The 16182-nt window shown below is 37.4% G+C and overlaps 1 protein-coding gene across 1 annotated transcript in view; it reads left to right on the forward strand.

Moving 5' to 3' along the window:
• TBCE (tubulin folding cofactor E) overlaps positions 1 to 16182 on the forward strand; it is a 29056-nt gene that overhangs the window by 2972 nt on the left and 9902 nt on the right. The window contains 5 exon segments of the mRNA XM_009281793.2: positions 8704 to 8892; positions 9981 to 10069; positions 10767 to 10866; positions 14057 to 14130; positions 14133 to 14155. Coding sequence (XP_009280068.1) covers positions 8704 to 8892; positions 9981 to 10069; positions 10767 to 10866; positions 14057 to 14130; positions 14133 to 14155 — 475 coding nt within the window.

The following is a 16182-nucleotide window of genomic DNA, read 5'->3' on the forward strand; positions in this document are numbered from 1 at the left end:
CTCAGTCGGTAGAGCATGGGAAGCTGAAAAGTCCTTGGCTAGTGTAAGCATTACCTAGCAACAACTAAAACATCGGTGCGTTATCAACTTTTGTTCTCACCTAAATCCAAAACACTGTACCAGCTACTAGAAAAGAAATTAACTCTATCCCTGCCGAAACCAGGACAGTATGTTTGAAATTGGGGAATACACGACTCTAGGGTTGATGCTAACAGCAGCAAGCTGTTGATTTCCATGTCAGAGGACACTGCAGCAGCTAAAAATTTGTGAGTTAAAAAAATAACTGGACTAATTCATAGAAGAAAAGTCATCAATGGCTCTTAAATACTAAGGGCTGCTAGCTCAGTAAGTTCCTGAGCACTGAAGTGGTGAAGGATGAGAGAATATTCTGTGGCTATATCATTAAAATACTTGCCCTGTTGTCGTATTTTTCCCAACTATTTTCTGTTGGCAGCTTTTGGAGAAAGGATGTGGTGTTACATGGATGTTTGTTTTGACCACTGGATCACAGCCAGTCTTACGTTAATGAGATGAAATGGAGAGATTTCTAGGTCTTTTTCCACCTCCTACTTTCCAAGACTGGTAATAACTGTGAAAGGGCGGTTTGATTACAGTTTGTTCCTAACTCTTCAAGTGCTCATTCAAGTGAAATGAATCTAATATAAATCAAATCCTGTGACAGTGAGCACTCAGAATTAATAGAAGGCTTTTGAAAATATGAAAGAAGGTGACAAATCAAGAAAATAAATTAAAAGTTGTCTGTGGTCTTGCTTTTGGATGTGTTTTCGCTTTGGTTTGTTGAAAAATGTAAGAAGACTTTTCTCTGAAATTAATTCTTCGTGTTAATTATCTCGAAAAAGTTAAAAGCCATCGATGAGAGGATAAGCAAATAATCTTTTTTTTTTTTTTCAACTTTCATGTAAATTAAAGTCATAAGAATAGCTGGATGAAGTCAGTCCAAAGATTTGTCTTGCTTAGTTTCCTGCCTCTGACATTGGCTAATAGCAGACAACTGGAGAAGTGTGAAAGAACAAGAGAAGTACGTAGTGACAGTTTTCCAGAGTCTCACTAGCTTTGACTAGTCACGACTCACAGATATTTTTTTTTCCAGAGCCAGAGGTGGTGTATTTGTACGTGTACTTTGTTTTGCTCTCAGTGGATCATTCAACAGACAAAATTTGTTATGAGAATTTCCTCCAAAAGAATAACTAAAAGCATGTAGTAACAGTGCATGCATTTGCTAACCTTTGAGCATGTGTTTTCAGCTTGTGAAAATTGTGATCATTTCCATTTTTATGAGTAGGTGAGTCTTGTTACTTTCTCCTATCTGAATATAGGAGTATGATATGGAAGGGACTTAGAACTGTTGCTGTAAAATGTCACATAGAAGGAAAAAAAAAAAGATATTAAAATTATTATTTCTCTATTGTGGGGAAAGTAGGTCTAGTTTTATTTCTGCCAGAAGGTTTTCTGGAGACAAATGGAATTCCCTGAGGTAGCAAAGGAGGCTGCTGTATTTGTATTGAGACCTGACAGCAGTTCAGGGCTTGTTAAAGAATATACTTCATTATGAGTTCAGATCAAAGTTGTTCTCAAGCCAGTAAGAAGAGCCATTTGGTCTCAGACTGAATCAGCAGAAGAATTTATCTATTAAATAATTCAAAATTAAAAAGTAGCTATTTTGAAATCCTTTCTGGGAATACTCTCTCTTACTTGTAGCCAAACAGGCATAAACAGGGAAGGGGTAGATTGCGTTCAGTAGTGCAAATCAGAATTCTTAGTCTGTATCTTCTTAACTTCTGCATTTGTGTAAGGTAGAAGCCCTAGAGACCTCATTATCAGAAAATGAGATGATAAAACAGAATCTGTTCTTTAGAAAAATAAAGAAAAAAAACCACCTGTAAGGACTGAATATTTTTTCCCTTGTATCTAATAATAATAAAGCAAGGCTTAAGGAGGATAAGCACGCTTAACGCAAGAAAAAAAATTCAACATCGCTGGATTTTTCTTAGCTAAAGAATTGGAAATTATGGTCTTAGAATGGTCTTAGAGCAACCATGTCTTTTGAATTAACGTATTAGCAGAAGTTGCTTCTTAAATGCTTCAAATTTAATTGAAGCAGTTTCCAAGTTGAAGCTAGTCATATTCTGCTGTAGGAGAAATAATAAAAGTAATTGGCTGGCCATTCCAAGTCTCTCTGGACAGAAGAAGCAATTGAACATGTTGTGGATGTTTTTCAGAAACTTGAGTGCTTTACATTTGTGTGTGTATAATATTAATATACATGTGTATAGACTCTTGCTTTTCTAGCAACCATTAGTGCACTCCCAGGAGATGAGATCTCAGCTAGTGATCTCAATTCTTGTAAGAATTCAACTTTTTGAGTGAAGCTGCAAATACCTATAACAAATTTAAATGTAGTGATCTTTAAACATGTTGTTCTTGGAATACCTGTTTTCTGTACTCTGCTTTGTTCCAATCCGAGAAAGTCCTTCTGGAGTCTAAGAGAATAAATAATAGTTCTAGCAGTCAACCATGACTCACAGACATAACTTTCTGTGTGCAGACTGGTTTGTAGTTCATGTACCAATTGTGAAGATGTAGGCAAACTTAAGTAAAAAATGGTTACCTTATTTTATCAAAAAGAGGCTTAGGTTGTGGTTTTGTTTGTTTTTTTTTAAATGTCACCTCTTTACTACTACTGTTTGGGGGGGGAATTACGTTTCTTTATATAATGTATATACATATATAAAGATAAATAAAATTTCTGTTTTGTTTTTTTTTTTTTCCTCAAACTTTATCTGGAGTATCCTTTGCTCACTCCCTGAATTCTGATAAGCAGAAGCAGCTGATGGAGTAGCTTGTACTGTAAACAAATGCAATGAAAGGACATTTTTTAATTCTTGTTAAAATAATTTCACAAAGAATGCTTTAAAAAAAAAAAAATCTTTCAGAGTGACATTTCAAAATGAGATCATAAGAGGAAAATAAAACTGAATTTGAGATTCTCATTACCAGAGGATCTTCTTTGTAGTCGTCATTTGGGTAAATCAGTAGGTCTGCTTACAGCTATATGTGGTCTTTGTAGTAAGTTTTTTGGAAATATGACCTAAACTTTTATGTTTCATGGCAGTATGTTTATCCGGGTCATATATTATGTGGTGCTAATTAAACTTCTTAAGAATATGAGAACCAAAGAACAAAATAGCTGTACTTCAAAATATGCTGACATCATGAGCATGTTCATCAGCTCTGGGTTAGCTGGAAATGGCAATGCATACTCTAGTGGCATTTTTGTGAATTTTTTTTCCTGATAACAAAGTCTTGTTTCCTAATAACTGAGGAAGCTATTATTTTAGCTGTCAGTTGCAGTAGTGTATCATGGAATTAAAATAAGCTGTATTCTACAGTCCTTCAAGAGAAATGAGGAGTAATCAAGCCTTAAAATAGTGTTAAAATTTATATACAGCTTTTGAAACGTGAGTATGCTTTCAAATAAGTTCTTGTCCCACAGACCCAGTTCCCCTGGGAGGTGTGGGTTACGAGCACACGCACCTCCCCTGGGAATGCGAGTGCCTTAGCTGCACACGCCTCCCGTGGGAGACATGGGTGCTCTGGCTTCCGTGTCCCCGTGCTGCTTCCTGCAGCCTGTTAACATGCATGCTGGTAGAAAGCACCCCCGAGGTCACACGTGCGCACTGAGATGTGGGACGTATATGTTGCTCCCCATGATGTCTGTCCTTGCTGGGCACAGGTTCACCTCAGCATCTGACCAGGAGGCAGCTCTGTCTGGCCTAGGCAGAGATGGGCTGCTGGTGGGGTGACGTTTGATGGCATCAAGCCAGGTTTTGACTGCTGCTCTGGTACCCTCTTCTTTCTCCCCACGGTTACAGATCTTCAAGCTTCTTTTATGCTTCCGGTCAAGTGGAGTCCTCTTCCCCCCATTTAATCCAGCAGAAGGGTCATCTTCCTCCTTAGCTCTCCTTTCAGTCAGTTTTGGGTATTCCATTTACGCATAGTGTTTACGTAGACGTTGCTATTTTAGTAGCTGTTTTTATCCTTGCCGTTTTGCTGGGGGAGATGTGTGCATTCCCCAGCAGTAGATGACAGACTTCTCTGCTTACCTCATGAGATGGGAGTAACATTCTGCTATATCACACATTTAGAGTACTTTGAGTCATAATTGAAAGGAACACGTTCCCCCCGCTAAAGAATATGTTCTGTTTTTCCCAGATCACTTTCCAGAGAAATCCTGATATTTCAGCAGATACTGTTACTAGAATTATTGACCATATTAAATTGAAATCCGTTTCCCCAGGTTCGACTTTCACAGCAAGCCAGAGAAACAGAGGGAAGTATAGTAAATCCTGTTTCTGTGATATTTTCAGCCTGGCAGAATTGCAATTGCTTCTCAGATCTTTGTGGCCTTTTTTCCCTCTTCTGTGTTACTAAGTTTTCTTCTGGTGGTAACTTTGACTTTTGTATATTTGTGTAGTCCTGAAATGCCAAGTTATCCTGGCAAAGGCATTACATGTTTTCAGTTTTTCCTTCTTCAGTGAGTTTTATAAGTTGCATATGGACATGTTTTTAAATTTACAGACAGCAGTTGTGACCTATCAGATGTTACTGTTTGCATGAAATTTATGTTCCTGCCCAAAAGAAGATCTGTTTATATTAAATTAGACTATATCTCCTTCAAGAATGACAGATTCACCTCCAGGAATATCTACTTAGAGCACAAGATGTCAATATCATTTTAGTGTCTATGAAAAAAAAAGCGATTGCTGTATAGTAAGGGGAGAATGCGTTCCCAAAATTCCTTTTAGCCTCAGAAGGTCTCGGTTAGGAATTTTTGATTGTTTCACTGTGTGTCACTGTACCCGTCAGAGACGACTGCTCTCTGCTGTCAGTAGAACAGTGTTGAAACAAAACTGTTGTCCCTAACCACTATTCAAACTTGTCCTGTGCACCAGCAGAGCCTTAAGATAGCATCTGGAACTGCAGATGTCTGTCTTTCCTTGTTTTGTGAAAGCTCAGACTCAGCTTTCATGTCTGTTTGACTAAGGTAAGCTTGCAAGAACTTCAAGTACTTGCTGATGTTTGCAAAGCTTCTGCTGTGCAGTCAGGAATTTGATACACTTAGAGCAGATCAGTGTTAGGTGTCACTTATAAGCATTGTTTGATGCCGCAGCTGCCACAGACTGTTCTAAAACTTGAAGGCTTTTCTTTACTGCAGCGTGTAGATTCTTCTAAAAGAAGTCTGGTCTGTTAAGCACCTTCCCCTAAAAGGAAGAGATAGGTTCTGAACCGATCTAGAAGAGATGTGCATGGATCCAACCGGCTATATTTTCTGACACCTTATGAGCTTTGTAGTGTGTGTGCCCCAGTCATGATGATAATTGCCATGAGATAATCATTGCAAACAGCCGGTACTGGGCAAAGAAGCCCTTCCATCCACCTTTACTATCTAGGCTGATAAAGCTGAGATCTCTCTCCTTGGCTCAGAAGCTTGCTTCTGCAGTCAGACAGCTCAAGTGTGTCACTGTTGGCAGAAAACAGTTTAGGTACTATTGCATTGTTCTTCAGGTACTGAGAAGTGTATGTGTGTGACATTTCTCTAGTATATGAAGAGCCATCATATGTACAGATACATACATCATGTACCTGTAATGATGAGCAGTGCCACCACTGTTTTACATTAGCAAAGAAGAATGATGCCAAATTTCCTCTTTATTCAGGGAAATAGTTAACCAGTGGAAGCTGATAGCTAATCTAAATTTTAATGAATATCTTTCAAGAGCCCTGGGCATGCTAGCAGATGGGCTTCAGGTTACCAAATCATGAATAGGAAGCATCCTACAAGCTGACTTCCGAGATTGGGGTCAACCTCTCTATTTTAAAAGTCAGTAAGAAGTGTCAGTATTAACTAGAGCCAGCTGGTTGTCAGAGCCCCACTTGGGCATATTCCAGATTTTCTGCCTAAGGAAATTGGGCCATATCTTCTACCACTTCATTTTTGCACAGCGTATTGTCCTGGCTGCAGGACATTTTACGCACGTGGGAGCAAAATCCCTGTTCTCAGACTTCTGAATGTTCAGCTTAAGTCAGGTTGATCAGTAGTCTGTAGGTTCCTCCATCTCATGATATGCATGCAGGATGACTCTTTGGATTAGGATTTATGTGTTTAGTTCCCAGTTATGGAGACTGATTCCTAATAGGTGTGCTTTTTCATGAGTCCAGGTGCTGTACGTTAGTTGTTTGACATGTACATATGGCTTGTACAGTTCATATTCCCTAGTGTGAAGGTTAATATAGGCAGTGTATTTTAGGGAAAACGAGTTACAGGTAAATGACCTCTCTCCTTGAACACACAATCATTTTGCCTGAAAATAGGTTCCTATTGCAGTCTCCTTTTCTGTCCTTCTCTGTGACAGTTCTTGAAAAAGTAGATCAAATTAATAGAATGGAACTGAAAAAGAAACTTAGGCTGTGGAATGGATTTGAGTATACATTAGATAAGATAGCATGCATAGTGCTTGGAAGTGATAGGAACAGGAGAGAGAAACCCTATGATCTTGCTATGATCAAAACAAAAAATAGAAGGGTCTTGAGAGAGAAATGCACCATACTTTTCCTGTTTCTTCAAATGACAAGGGGCAAGGCAGCTAGTTTCCTTTGCGTTTTTTCCTAGGGATAGAACTGGCTCCTGCAAAGACAATGAGGAAGGAGATGCCAATAGAAATGGTGACCTGAGAGGACAGAAATGGGCTTAGGAATGGGTATGGTGATGGAGAGACCCAAAGGGCTTGGCTACGCCAGGGATAAATGGCATGACAGGAGGGATGCAGATGTGGGGGTCTAGATTAGCTCTGGTGAGAGGGTTGGGAAGAGCAGAGGAAGAAAAGTAGCAGAGCTGTTGAGTGCAGAGGGATAGCGATGACAAAATGGGGAGAATCAAGGTGGCAGGAAAAAGGGCAGGAGATGTCAGAATAAACATACAGCAGGACCTAGGGTGAATTACAGATAGACAAGAGTACAAGTTTTCTTTCCAGAGCCCCAAGTAGAATCCTGCACTATCTGCCATCTTGACTTAATTAAATGCAAAAGTGATATACTTCGCAGGTGACTGTTGTTATACTTAAGATGGTGAAAATGTCATTTACTGTTTTAAGAAGTGGTGTTAAGAAAGAGTCACGTAATTTTTACATTTGAGGAAGTTTAACATTTAAACTAGCCAAATGTTTGCAAGCTATGAAGAACTTCAAAGGAATGGAAGAAAAGACTTAAGAGAAGGTTACTGGATTGAAAATGTAGAGAATTGAAAATGCTTATCGAACAGGAAAGTACACACTGGATTTACGTTCTCTAAGAGTATGCCTTTCTGCTTGTTTTGTAATCATTGCGCTCTAAACTTAGTCACTACAAAACTGGACTGAAAATATTTTTAAAGTAAATAATATCTATTTTCTACCCAGATCCTTCTTTAGGAGATGAGAGTACTTAAATAAGTATTAGAAATGTTAATAAATGAAACTGGCACAGGCAATTTCCAGTATTGATTTTTTAATAAAATGTGAATATATGGTGACCAACCTATTCCATCTACTTACAATAGGTCCATAGGATTCAGGGTCACTAGTTACTGTTTTTCTGAGAGAATTTTGAACTCTGTAGCATTGGTGGTTTATATTATGGTTTGCTAATTAGCCACTTGACATTTACACGCTGTTTTGAAAAGAGGAGTTTTATTTACATAAGTGATTTCTTCCTCCTGGGTACTTTCCAACCGAAGTCTGTACTCTTCTCAGCTGGAAGGCAGACAGGTAATCATAACTACCAATTTTCTTCATGCTGTTTTCTGGCTGATCCTCCTATCAGATCCTCCATCTGCTCTGTGATACCATTCCCACAACTTGTCTCTGTCAGTTCTTCCTAGATACTGTGTTTCCTTGCTAACTTTGATAGAAATTGTCAAAGCAATTGCATGGTGAGAAATTGTCATGCAGTAAAGTTTTTTCAGTGCTCAAGAAAAACTAAGAAACTTCATCTTCTTCTGTGTAGAACATACATTAGCTGGATAATTCTGTTGAATATTCAGTTTCAAAATTGTTACTGAGCTAGTATCAGAATTTTTAAAAGTTTGAGTTTGTAAGAGTTCCAAGTGGTACAATTTGCATCTTGTGTCATTTGTGTGGATGGAAGGACAAGGCTGCATTCTCTTAGAATTACAAGTGAATTATTCAAGTCAAATAAAATGAGGCAATGACTCTTCTGAGTATTCCTATGGACCTTAGGCTGTGGTAAGACTCCAGATACGTTTGTTGTATGATTTAGGTAACTTTGCGTCTATCCATAGGTAGAAACTTAATTTTCTGGAAAAACTGAGTTCATAATGAGTTTGGAAACAACGAGCAGTTATTTCTGATAATGGCACTGACATTGTAATTTTGATGTGTAAGTACATCTGGAGATTGGGTGCTTCAGTTCTCGTGGCATCTCACAACGTGAACTTGTTGGGATACTTTGCAAGTCTTACCGAGTCTCACTGCGTGGCAATAGTGGTGTCTAAAATTAGCCTGTAGAATTGCCTTTTGACTGCTTTGGTTCCCAGTATTTAAAAAAAGTAATAATTAGTACTTTTGAGACTAGTCATTCTTATGATAACTTTTCATATTTCACCTTTTCCTGGCTGCTCTGTTCTAGGCATCCTAGAGGAGGATCGTTTATCCGGCCAAACAAGGCAAATTTTGGAGTAGATTTTCTTACCGCAGTAAAGGATCGGTACGGATTGAATGTTGAGCAAGACGTTCAACATGGGACAGAGGATACATTAGTGTTTGGGAAGACGACTGTGGAATTCGTTGGCATGGATTCTATTGCAGAACAACAAAGGCAAGTGTAATATATGAAAATCTAAGATACATTCTTAGCAATTGATTAGTCAAGTAGTAGTTCAACTGTAAGGAAAGGAAGCTGGCTGCCTTGCATAGAATATTGTCATATCTCTAAAAGTAAGCCAAACTGCACTATGGTGGAAGAGACAAGAAATCTTCCTATTGTGGCTTCATAATTTACCTCTTTTATGGATATAGGAACTGGGATTATGTCATGTTTGAGTGTTCACAATCCTCATTTTGATTTCACAAAGTAGGAGGTGATGATATTTGGGGAGGAATGAGTGAGATGAATTATCATGATATTGGCAATCATTATACACATGCATGGTCATTTTTAAATAGGTGTATTTTGAAATTTTCTTAATATTGTACAGTATTATTTCACCTTTGTTTACTCATATCAGTAATAACTTTGTAACTAAGAGAGGGAAGACAGAAAGTCACTGTACTGCTGGTGAAGAAGTCTTTCAGTCAGTTCATGTCACGTTCATTTATCTGGAAGGGTGAGAAGGGAAGTAACTTAATGATGTGTAATAGGTTGCAGTTTTAATGACCTCCAGTAGTAGAGAGGTATCAGTTCAGTAGGTGGCAGTCTCCTTCTGAGCTGATATTCCACAACTATTCTCCCTTTGTCTCCCAGAACATACTAAGCAGTCGAAAATACTCTTCTTTTGTCTTTTTTGATAAGTGATACAAAGAATGCCCAAATAACTTAGAACCTCTTGCAAAAAGTATTACAAGAAACCTGTTTAACTTGGAACTTCTAATTAAATTCCAATTTGCATAGCTATATTTTGTCTGTTTTATCACTCTTTTTTTCGGTTGGATGAGGGTTGGTTGGGTATTTTGGGGGGGTTGTGGTTCAACCAGACCTATTTTGTAGTAGCAATGCAAAGGCAAAAAATAGCGATGTGTCTGTTTTCGAGTAAGAAGGGCACTGCAATGTAGCAATCTGCACATTGCTAATTCTGAAGGAGACGGTATGTATGGAAAGGATAGTATTTAGTTGTAACAACCAGGTATTTATATAACGTACCTATTTCTGCTTGAAGATTGCTTAACAGAATGTTCTTTCTCATTTAGCCAACTGAACCAACTGGTAGATATCTCAGTGCGTGAGTGTGCAGTGAGCCATGCTGGTCAGAAAGAGGAAATCAGCAGAACATGTGCTAGTATCCTTTTTTTGCTGTATTGCATGATACCACAAATAAAGTACATAACTTAGCATTCCAAGTGTTCACTTCAATGAATGATATTTGTATCCTTTTATTAAAAAAATGTTTAAAACTGTAGTTTATATTTTAGAAGCTTAATGCAATGTTTACAGAGTTAAAGTAGATGCGTACAATTTTTGAGAGGGAATGCAAATTGTGGATAAAAATAGAAATACTGACATAGGTTGCTACTGTGACTGCAATTTCAGAAGGCTCCAGCAATGGGTTTGGTTTTTTTTTTCATTAACTCTAGAATAGATAGCCCCATAAAAATACAACTGATATGTTCTGTAGGCACCAGAGGTTTCCAATATATGTTAAATAATGTATTCAATATACCGCATGTTGTAGCGATGTTACAGAAATACAAAGCAGGTATTATTTGTTCATTTATAAGAACTGGTAAGAGTTCCTGTCAATACAGAAATTAATCCATTTTAGGATTTGTAAAGTTAAGCTCTTTTATACAACTATAAGCCGTTTCCATACCACAAATCAAAATAAAATTTGCTGTAACTGAGCAGTAGTATCTCTTAGCCCAAACAAGTATAATCTATTTCTGTTTATTTGATTCAAAAACAAACCCTAATTGCAATTTCTGAAAAAGGAAGTTCAGATTTGAGATAAAGTTGTTTTTCTTAATGTGACGTTTCAGATATCAGGCATATAAATCTATCAAAAAATCTGATATCATCTTGGGAGACAGTAACAGCTATTGCTTCTCAAGTTCAAAATCTGGAAACACTTAATATCAGGTATAAATATTCATATTTGGGTTTCTGTTCCTTTGGGGTAGGGACAAAAAAGAAGAGGCTCTTTTAGATACGGAGTCAGCTTTCTAAAGGTAACTGGATGCTTCAGTACTCATCTTAATGGGAGATAAGTTTTTAAATACTTTTTTTTTTAAAATCTTGTACTTTTTTTTTAAATCTTGTCCTTAAACAACTCACGTGTGTGCTATATTTTTCAGACATCCCTTTTCAAGGGAAGACTAGAACCCTAGGAGTTTAGCATCTATGTAAAACTAAATTCTGGAGAAGTGCTTGGGACAGATGGATGTTGACTGGAGTTTTGTAAAATTAGGAAAATCACAGTTGTCTGAAAAATAGAATACAGATTTCAGCCATTAAACATTTACAGGAATTTAGACATTTATCAATGTGTTCTACATAAGATTTCATCATTTTTATGCAAATTGGCTTCTTGGCTAGGGAGACTGGATTAAAATGCTTTATAGCTTTTTACAGGGTGCTGTAGACCCTTTTAAGCAGTTAGACTGAAGGTAAAAAAAAAATACTCAGAGTACTTTTACAGAAACGAGGAAACAGGGAGTATAGAAACTTAGGTTTACAGCGTCGTAAGATGCCCTTATACACTTCTGTGACATCTAAGACAATTAATTCTCTTGATTTTAAAGCTTAGCTTGCCCCAAGGCAGAACTGACTCAACGTGTGCATGCATCCACATTGCACGTGTGCAGTGAGGTCTGGTTTGCAGCAAGGAGACCAGCTTCACAGCAGACATCGCCAAATTTGCTGTGTGCATGTGCAGCAGGTCAGGCTCTCTGGATACTTGTGCGCAGGGTCTGCGTGGCGCTGGCAGGGTGTGGGGACTCTGCTGGCAGATGGGCCCCTCAGAAGAAGCCAAGACCTTGGGGTGGCACTGCTGCAGGAGTTTGCAGCCTGCCTGTGAAAGCACTAGTAACACATCCTTGTCGCTTAAAAATCTTGCTTAGCATTTTTTAGTTAGGTTTAGTAGTAGCTATCCGTTTGCCTTCTGGGTTTGCAAACCTGTTTGGTTTTTTTTTCATGACCTTAGAAATTTTTTTCTACTTAGGAAAACTGTGAAGTAAATATATTTTCATCTCCTTTTAAAGTCATTCCAAGTGTCTTAAGACTTCATCTCTGGTTTCTGTTACTGTTGGTATATTCTGACTGCCCAGGCAAGTCTTTATTTAGGAGCCCGCTTTTGTTTGAGAGTCATGCTTTACCAACAGTGTCTTGACACCAAACTAAAATATCCATAATGCTTTAACCAAACCTTAAGTATCCCAAGACGCAGTCTATTCCTGTTCTGAAGTCATGCTGATAAGAACTGTGGATCATGGTGATAGACCTAGGGGAAAATCTCTTGTACAGTGATGACATTGGGAAAGGAGGGAGGATGTTGTTAAATCAAGCTGCAATTCCATTGAAACAAGAAAGAATTCACAAAATAATTTCAAAATAAAGAACATTTCTAGTACACGCCTATACACTGTAGCTGGCACGTGCCAGAATAATTTTCTGGTGTGAACTAAGACAATGGATTAAAGTTTGTAAATAGGTAGCAGCCTAAACCACTGATTTTGAGAAGTTAATGTTGTAGCTGCAACTTTAGGAAGGTTGTTTTATTGTCAAGGTTAACACTTTGACTGCTGACTCTTTAAGCAGAGTTGTTCAGCTGTTTCGGGGGTCGTACTAGTCACTGAAGACGGCAGCGGGGCAATAGGACTGAAGGCAGAAGCCCAAAATACGACTTTTTTTTAAGTCTTGGAGATCTGTGTTGAGATTAGCAGCTTCCAAAGCCCTCATTGTACAGTATACACAATGTAGCTAAAACAACTGAAAGTGATGTAAGCTAAACTGAAATAAATACCAAGTTAATTTAATCAAAAAGCGACCCCAGTTTTTGTATTTGTTCGTATAGTTAATGTGACAAAAATTTGTTTTTTAAATAGTTGTAAGTGTTCCATTTTCTTCAATATTTAGCGCTAAACAGCTGTTTGCAACCTGGGTGCCATATGTGAATCTAACTTTGCCTAGAGTATATGTTGCCATGATTTATTACTAGCATGCATGAGAATACAGAGAATTTATTTTAATTCACCTAGAATAATTTTTTCAGTTTTTCATTGTTGAGAAGTGTAGTCTAGACTGAAGGGTTTTCAGAAGTTATTTGTGATAAAATTGGAGAGCAAAATGGGATTGATGCTGGAATCCGACGTTTGTGACTACAAACTGAAATCATCTGAATCTGTTTTTTATTGTTTTGACTTTCTGTTTGCTTTAAAAAAAGACATCAGCAGGTAAGTCTGCTACTGATGTTTTTTGTGCAAGGAATGTTGGAAGAAGAACAGAAGTGATTAGCCATCCATCAGCTCTCTAAGAGCTTGTTTAAATGGGGAAATTTAAGCCGCAAGTATGGAAGTGTAACTACACTGAGAGATTTTTATCATAATGTGCAGGTAGATCAGACTTTAGGAAAGAAAGAAAACCTTTTGTCTGGGGGTGAGTAATGAAAACTAGTTTGAAGACTGCAGATTTGAGACTCTCTTAACTATTTTATAGTGATATTTTGCTATTGAGAGTGGATTTTACATCGTTTTGTTTTACTGGGGTCTGGATAGTCACGTAGGCTCTTTATTTTTCAGTCGACACTAAGGAGTTTAAGCCCAAAATCTGACTTTGTTTCATTTAGTATTAATGAAGATAATTCTTTTCATATTCAAAACTTAAGGGAGGCAAAGGGGGGGAAGGAGGCCACAGATGAATAAATACGCATTCATGAAGTAGGAAAGTAAATTAGAAAAGAGTGGTTTGAATATAACTAGAAGGTTATTTTATAATATTTCAAAATATGTGACACCTTGGCAGTGACTTTTTAAATTTTTTTTGTGTAAATTGTTTTTAATACGTAATTCCAAATTAGTGACTTAAATAGGCAAAGGGGGGGAAGGAGGCCACAGATGAATAAATACGCATTCATGAAGTAGGAAAGTAAATTAGAAAAGAGTGGTTTGAATATTCCTAGAAGGTTATTTTATAATATTTCAAAATATGTGACACCTTGGCAGTGACTTTTTAAATTTTTTTTGTGTAAATTGTTTTTAATACGTAATTCCAAATTAGTGACTTAAATAAAATGCAGTTATTCCTTATGATAATAATTATTCTTTTTACACAGTGAAAACAAAATGAAATTTCCATCTACATCAACTTCTGTATCCAGTGTATTTTCAAAAATGAGGATTCTGGCACTATAACTGAGATAACATGGACGGAGGTAATAACCTTTGGGTTTGTTTTTATTTCTATTGTTAGGTGTTTGAGGCAAGGAAAGCACAATAAACATTTATGCATTATATTATTCTACTGAAATGTAATCATCCTTAGAAAAGGTGCTGTGGCGTAACTGTATTAGTTACGTAGTAACTAACGTAGTTCCAACATAATGTAGGAAGTTATATTGGCACAGGAGTCTAATAAGAAACATTTAACTTCATCTACAGTTATAAATCACCAAGTCAAGATAAAGCAGTTGGAGTATAATATAACTTCATGTCCCAAAGGTTTGTGTGAACGAAAACTTTTTGTTTCCTTGTAGTTATTAAAGGTTTATCTGTATTTTTACGCATGTAATAGAACAAATGCAAATGGAAGGAACGGATGTCATTATGACACGAAGTACTTGTTTTGGCATCACTTTGCATCAGCAGGAGATTGGCTTAGTATCTTTGCACATACTGACAATTCTTGAAATACATGATGCCTGGTTATATGTGACACAGATACAGCACAGAATAAACAAAGCTCTGACTTGTTTCAGGGACTGAAACATGCAAACGTTTAAATGACTCTCCCCTAATACGAGGTCTCATTAAGAATGAAGTCCCGTTGTCAAATACGTTAGCAGTGGGCCTTTTTTCAGAGATGGGGCTTATGAAGCACGTCTCAGTAGTGCCACGTTACTTGTAACAGCTTGTAAATTCCAGCTGACAGGGCAGAATTTGTATGTACTGCGTTGTGAAATTACCTGAATTTTCAGATTTTTGCTGCCAGCCACTATCCAGTAATAGAGCACTTACCAAAACTGGGGTTTGAGTTAAGTAGAAAGCAACTTCTTCATTCTCTTCTCTTGCAGCAGGGCTAGAGGAGGGTCATTGCTGTATTTTTGTTTAGTGTCTGTTCACTGTGCTCTTAAACCATCAGTGGGGTTTATGCTAGGACAGTTGATAATCCTTCCATAACAGCAGCAATATGAATAGTGAAGCGAATGGAAGAATTAAGTGGCTGCACACACTTTAAACTCATCAGAGTAGATCTGTGCATTGTGGTGTTTAAAATGTTGACAGCTGCCAGCAGCTCTCCCCCCTCCCCGGGTGGCCGAAAGGCTGGCCGGAGCCATTGCTTCAGGCAGACTAGAGTTCTCTAGGGGTAACTAAGTTTCAGGGAGAAGCCCCAGGTTAGTCAGAGCAGTTTAAAATTACGTAGCTTTTGCATTTGTTTTTGAAACTCTGCTCTAGCTGACGATTCATCGTAGGCGGTAAAGACACTTTTGGTTCAGAAATCTTTTTTATGAAATTGAAATTTGTTCGATTCATTCCCTTATAAGTGGGGAGACGTAAGCCTGTGCTTAAAAGTGGTGTTCCAGGGCAGCCGAACAAAAGGGAAAAAATAAAGGGACCTACCTGACGTTAATACTCTGTGAACAAACCACTTGAAAATGTTACTGCTTAAGCTATATGGGGAGTTACTTTGAAAAGTCAACTTCTTAATAGAAAATAATAATGAATATGATCAGGCAAAAGAGAAATACAGCGATTGTCAATAGGAATATAAGCAAAGTCTGAAAATCCGAGAAACGCTTTAATTAAAATTAAAACAATTTAATGGTGAATAGCATTTCAAAATAACTTATTGCCATATGTAAGAATATATGCCACGGGGATAGTTTTAAAAAAGAAGAGAGGACTTGTGGGGTTTTTTTTGTTTGTTCCTCTGTTTTGAAATATTTTTCACAGTAGAGGAACATGCTTAACTGTTATGCGATTATGCATAACTCCGCAGTTACATGCCTTGAGCATCAGTTGTCCAAAAAGTTCTTTCATTAGTATATTATATGCAGATACCTAAATACATCTGAGATTTCTAGTAATATATCAGTAAAAGAGCTTATCACTGTATAATTGTCGATTGATTGTTCAAAACATAACATATAAACTTCAAGGGGGAAAGATGTCCTGTAAAATATCTTACAGTTAGAAACCATTGACTTAGAAATTGAATTAATGCATTGGAGAGTAATGGATT

The sequence above is a fragment of the Aptenodytes forsteri genome, unplaced genomic scaffold, assembly GCF_000699145.1.
Source record: "Aptenodytes forsteri isolate BGI_AS27 unplaced genomic scaffold, ASM69914v1 Scaffold132, whole genome shotgun sequence".
NCBI lineage: Eukaryota > Metazoa > Chordata > Aves > Sphenisciformes > Spheniscidae > Aptenodytes > Aptenodytes forsteri.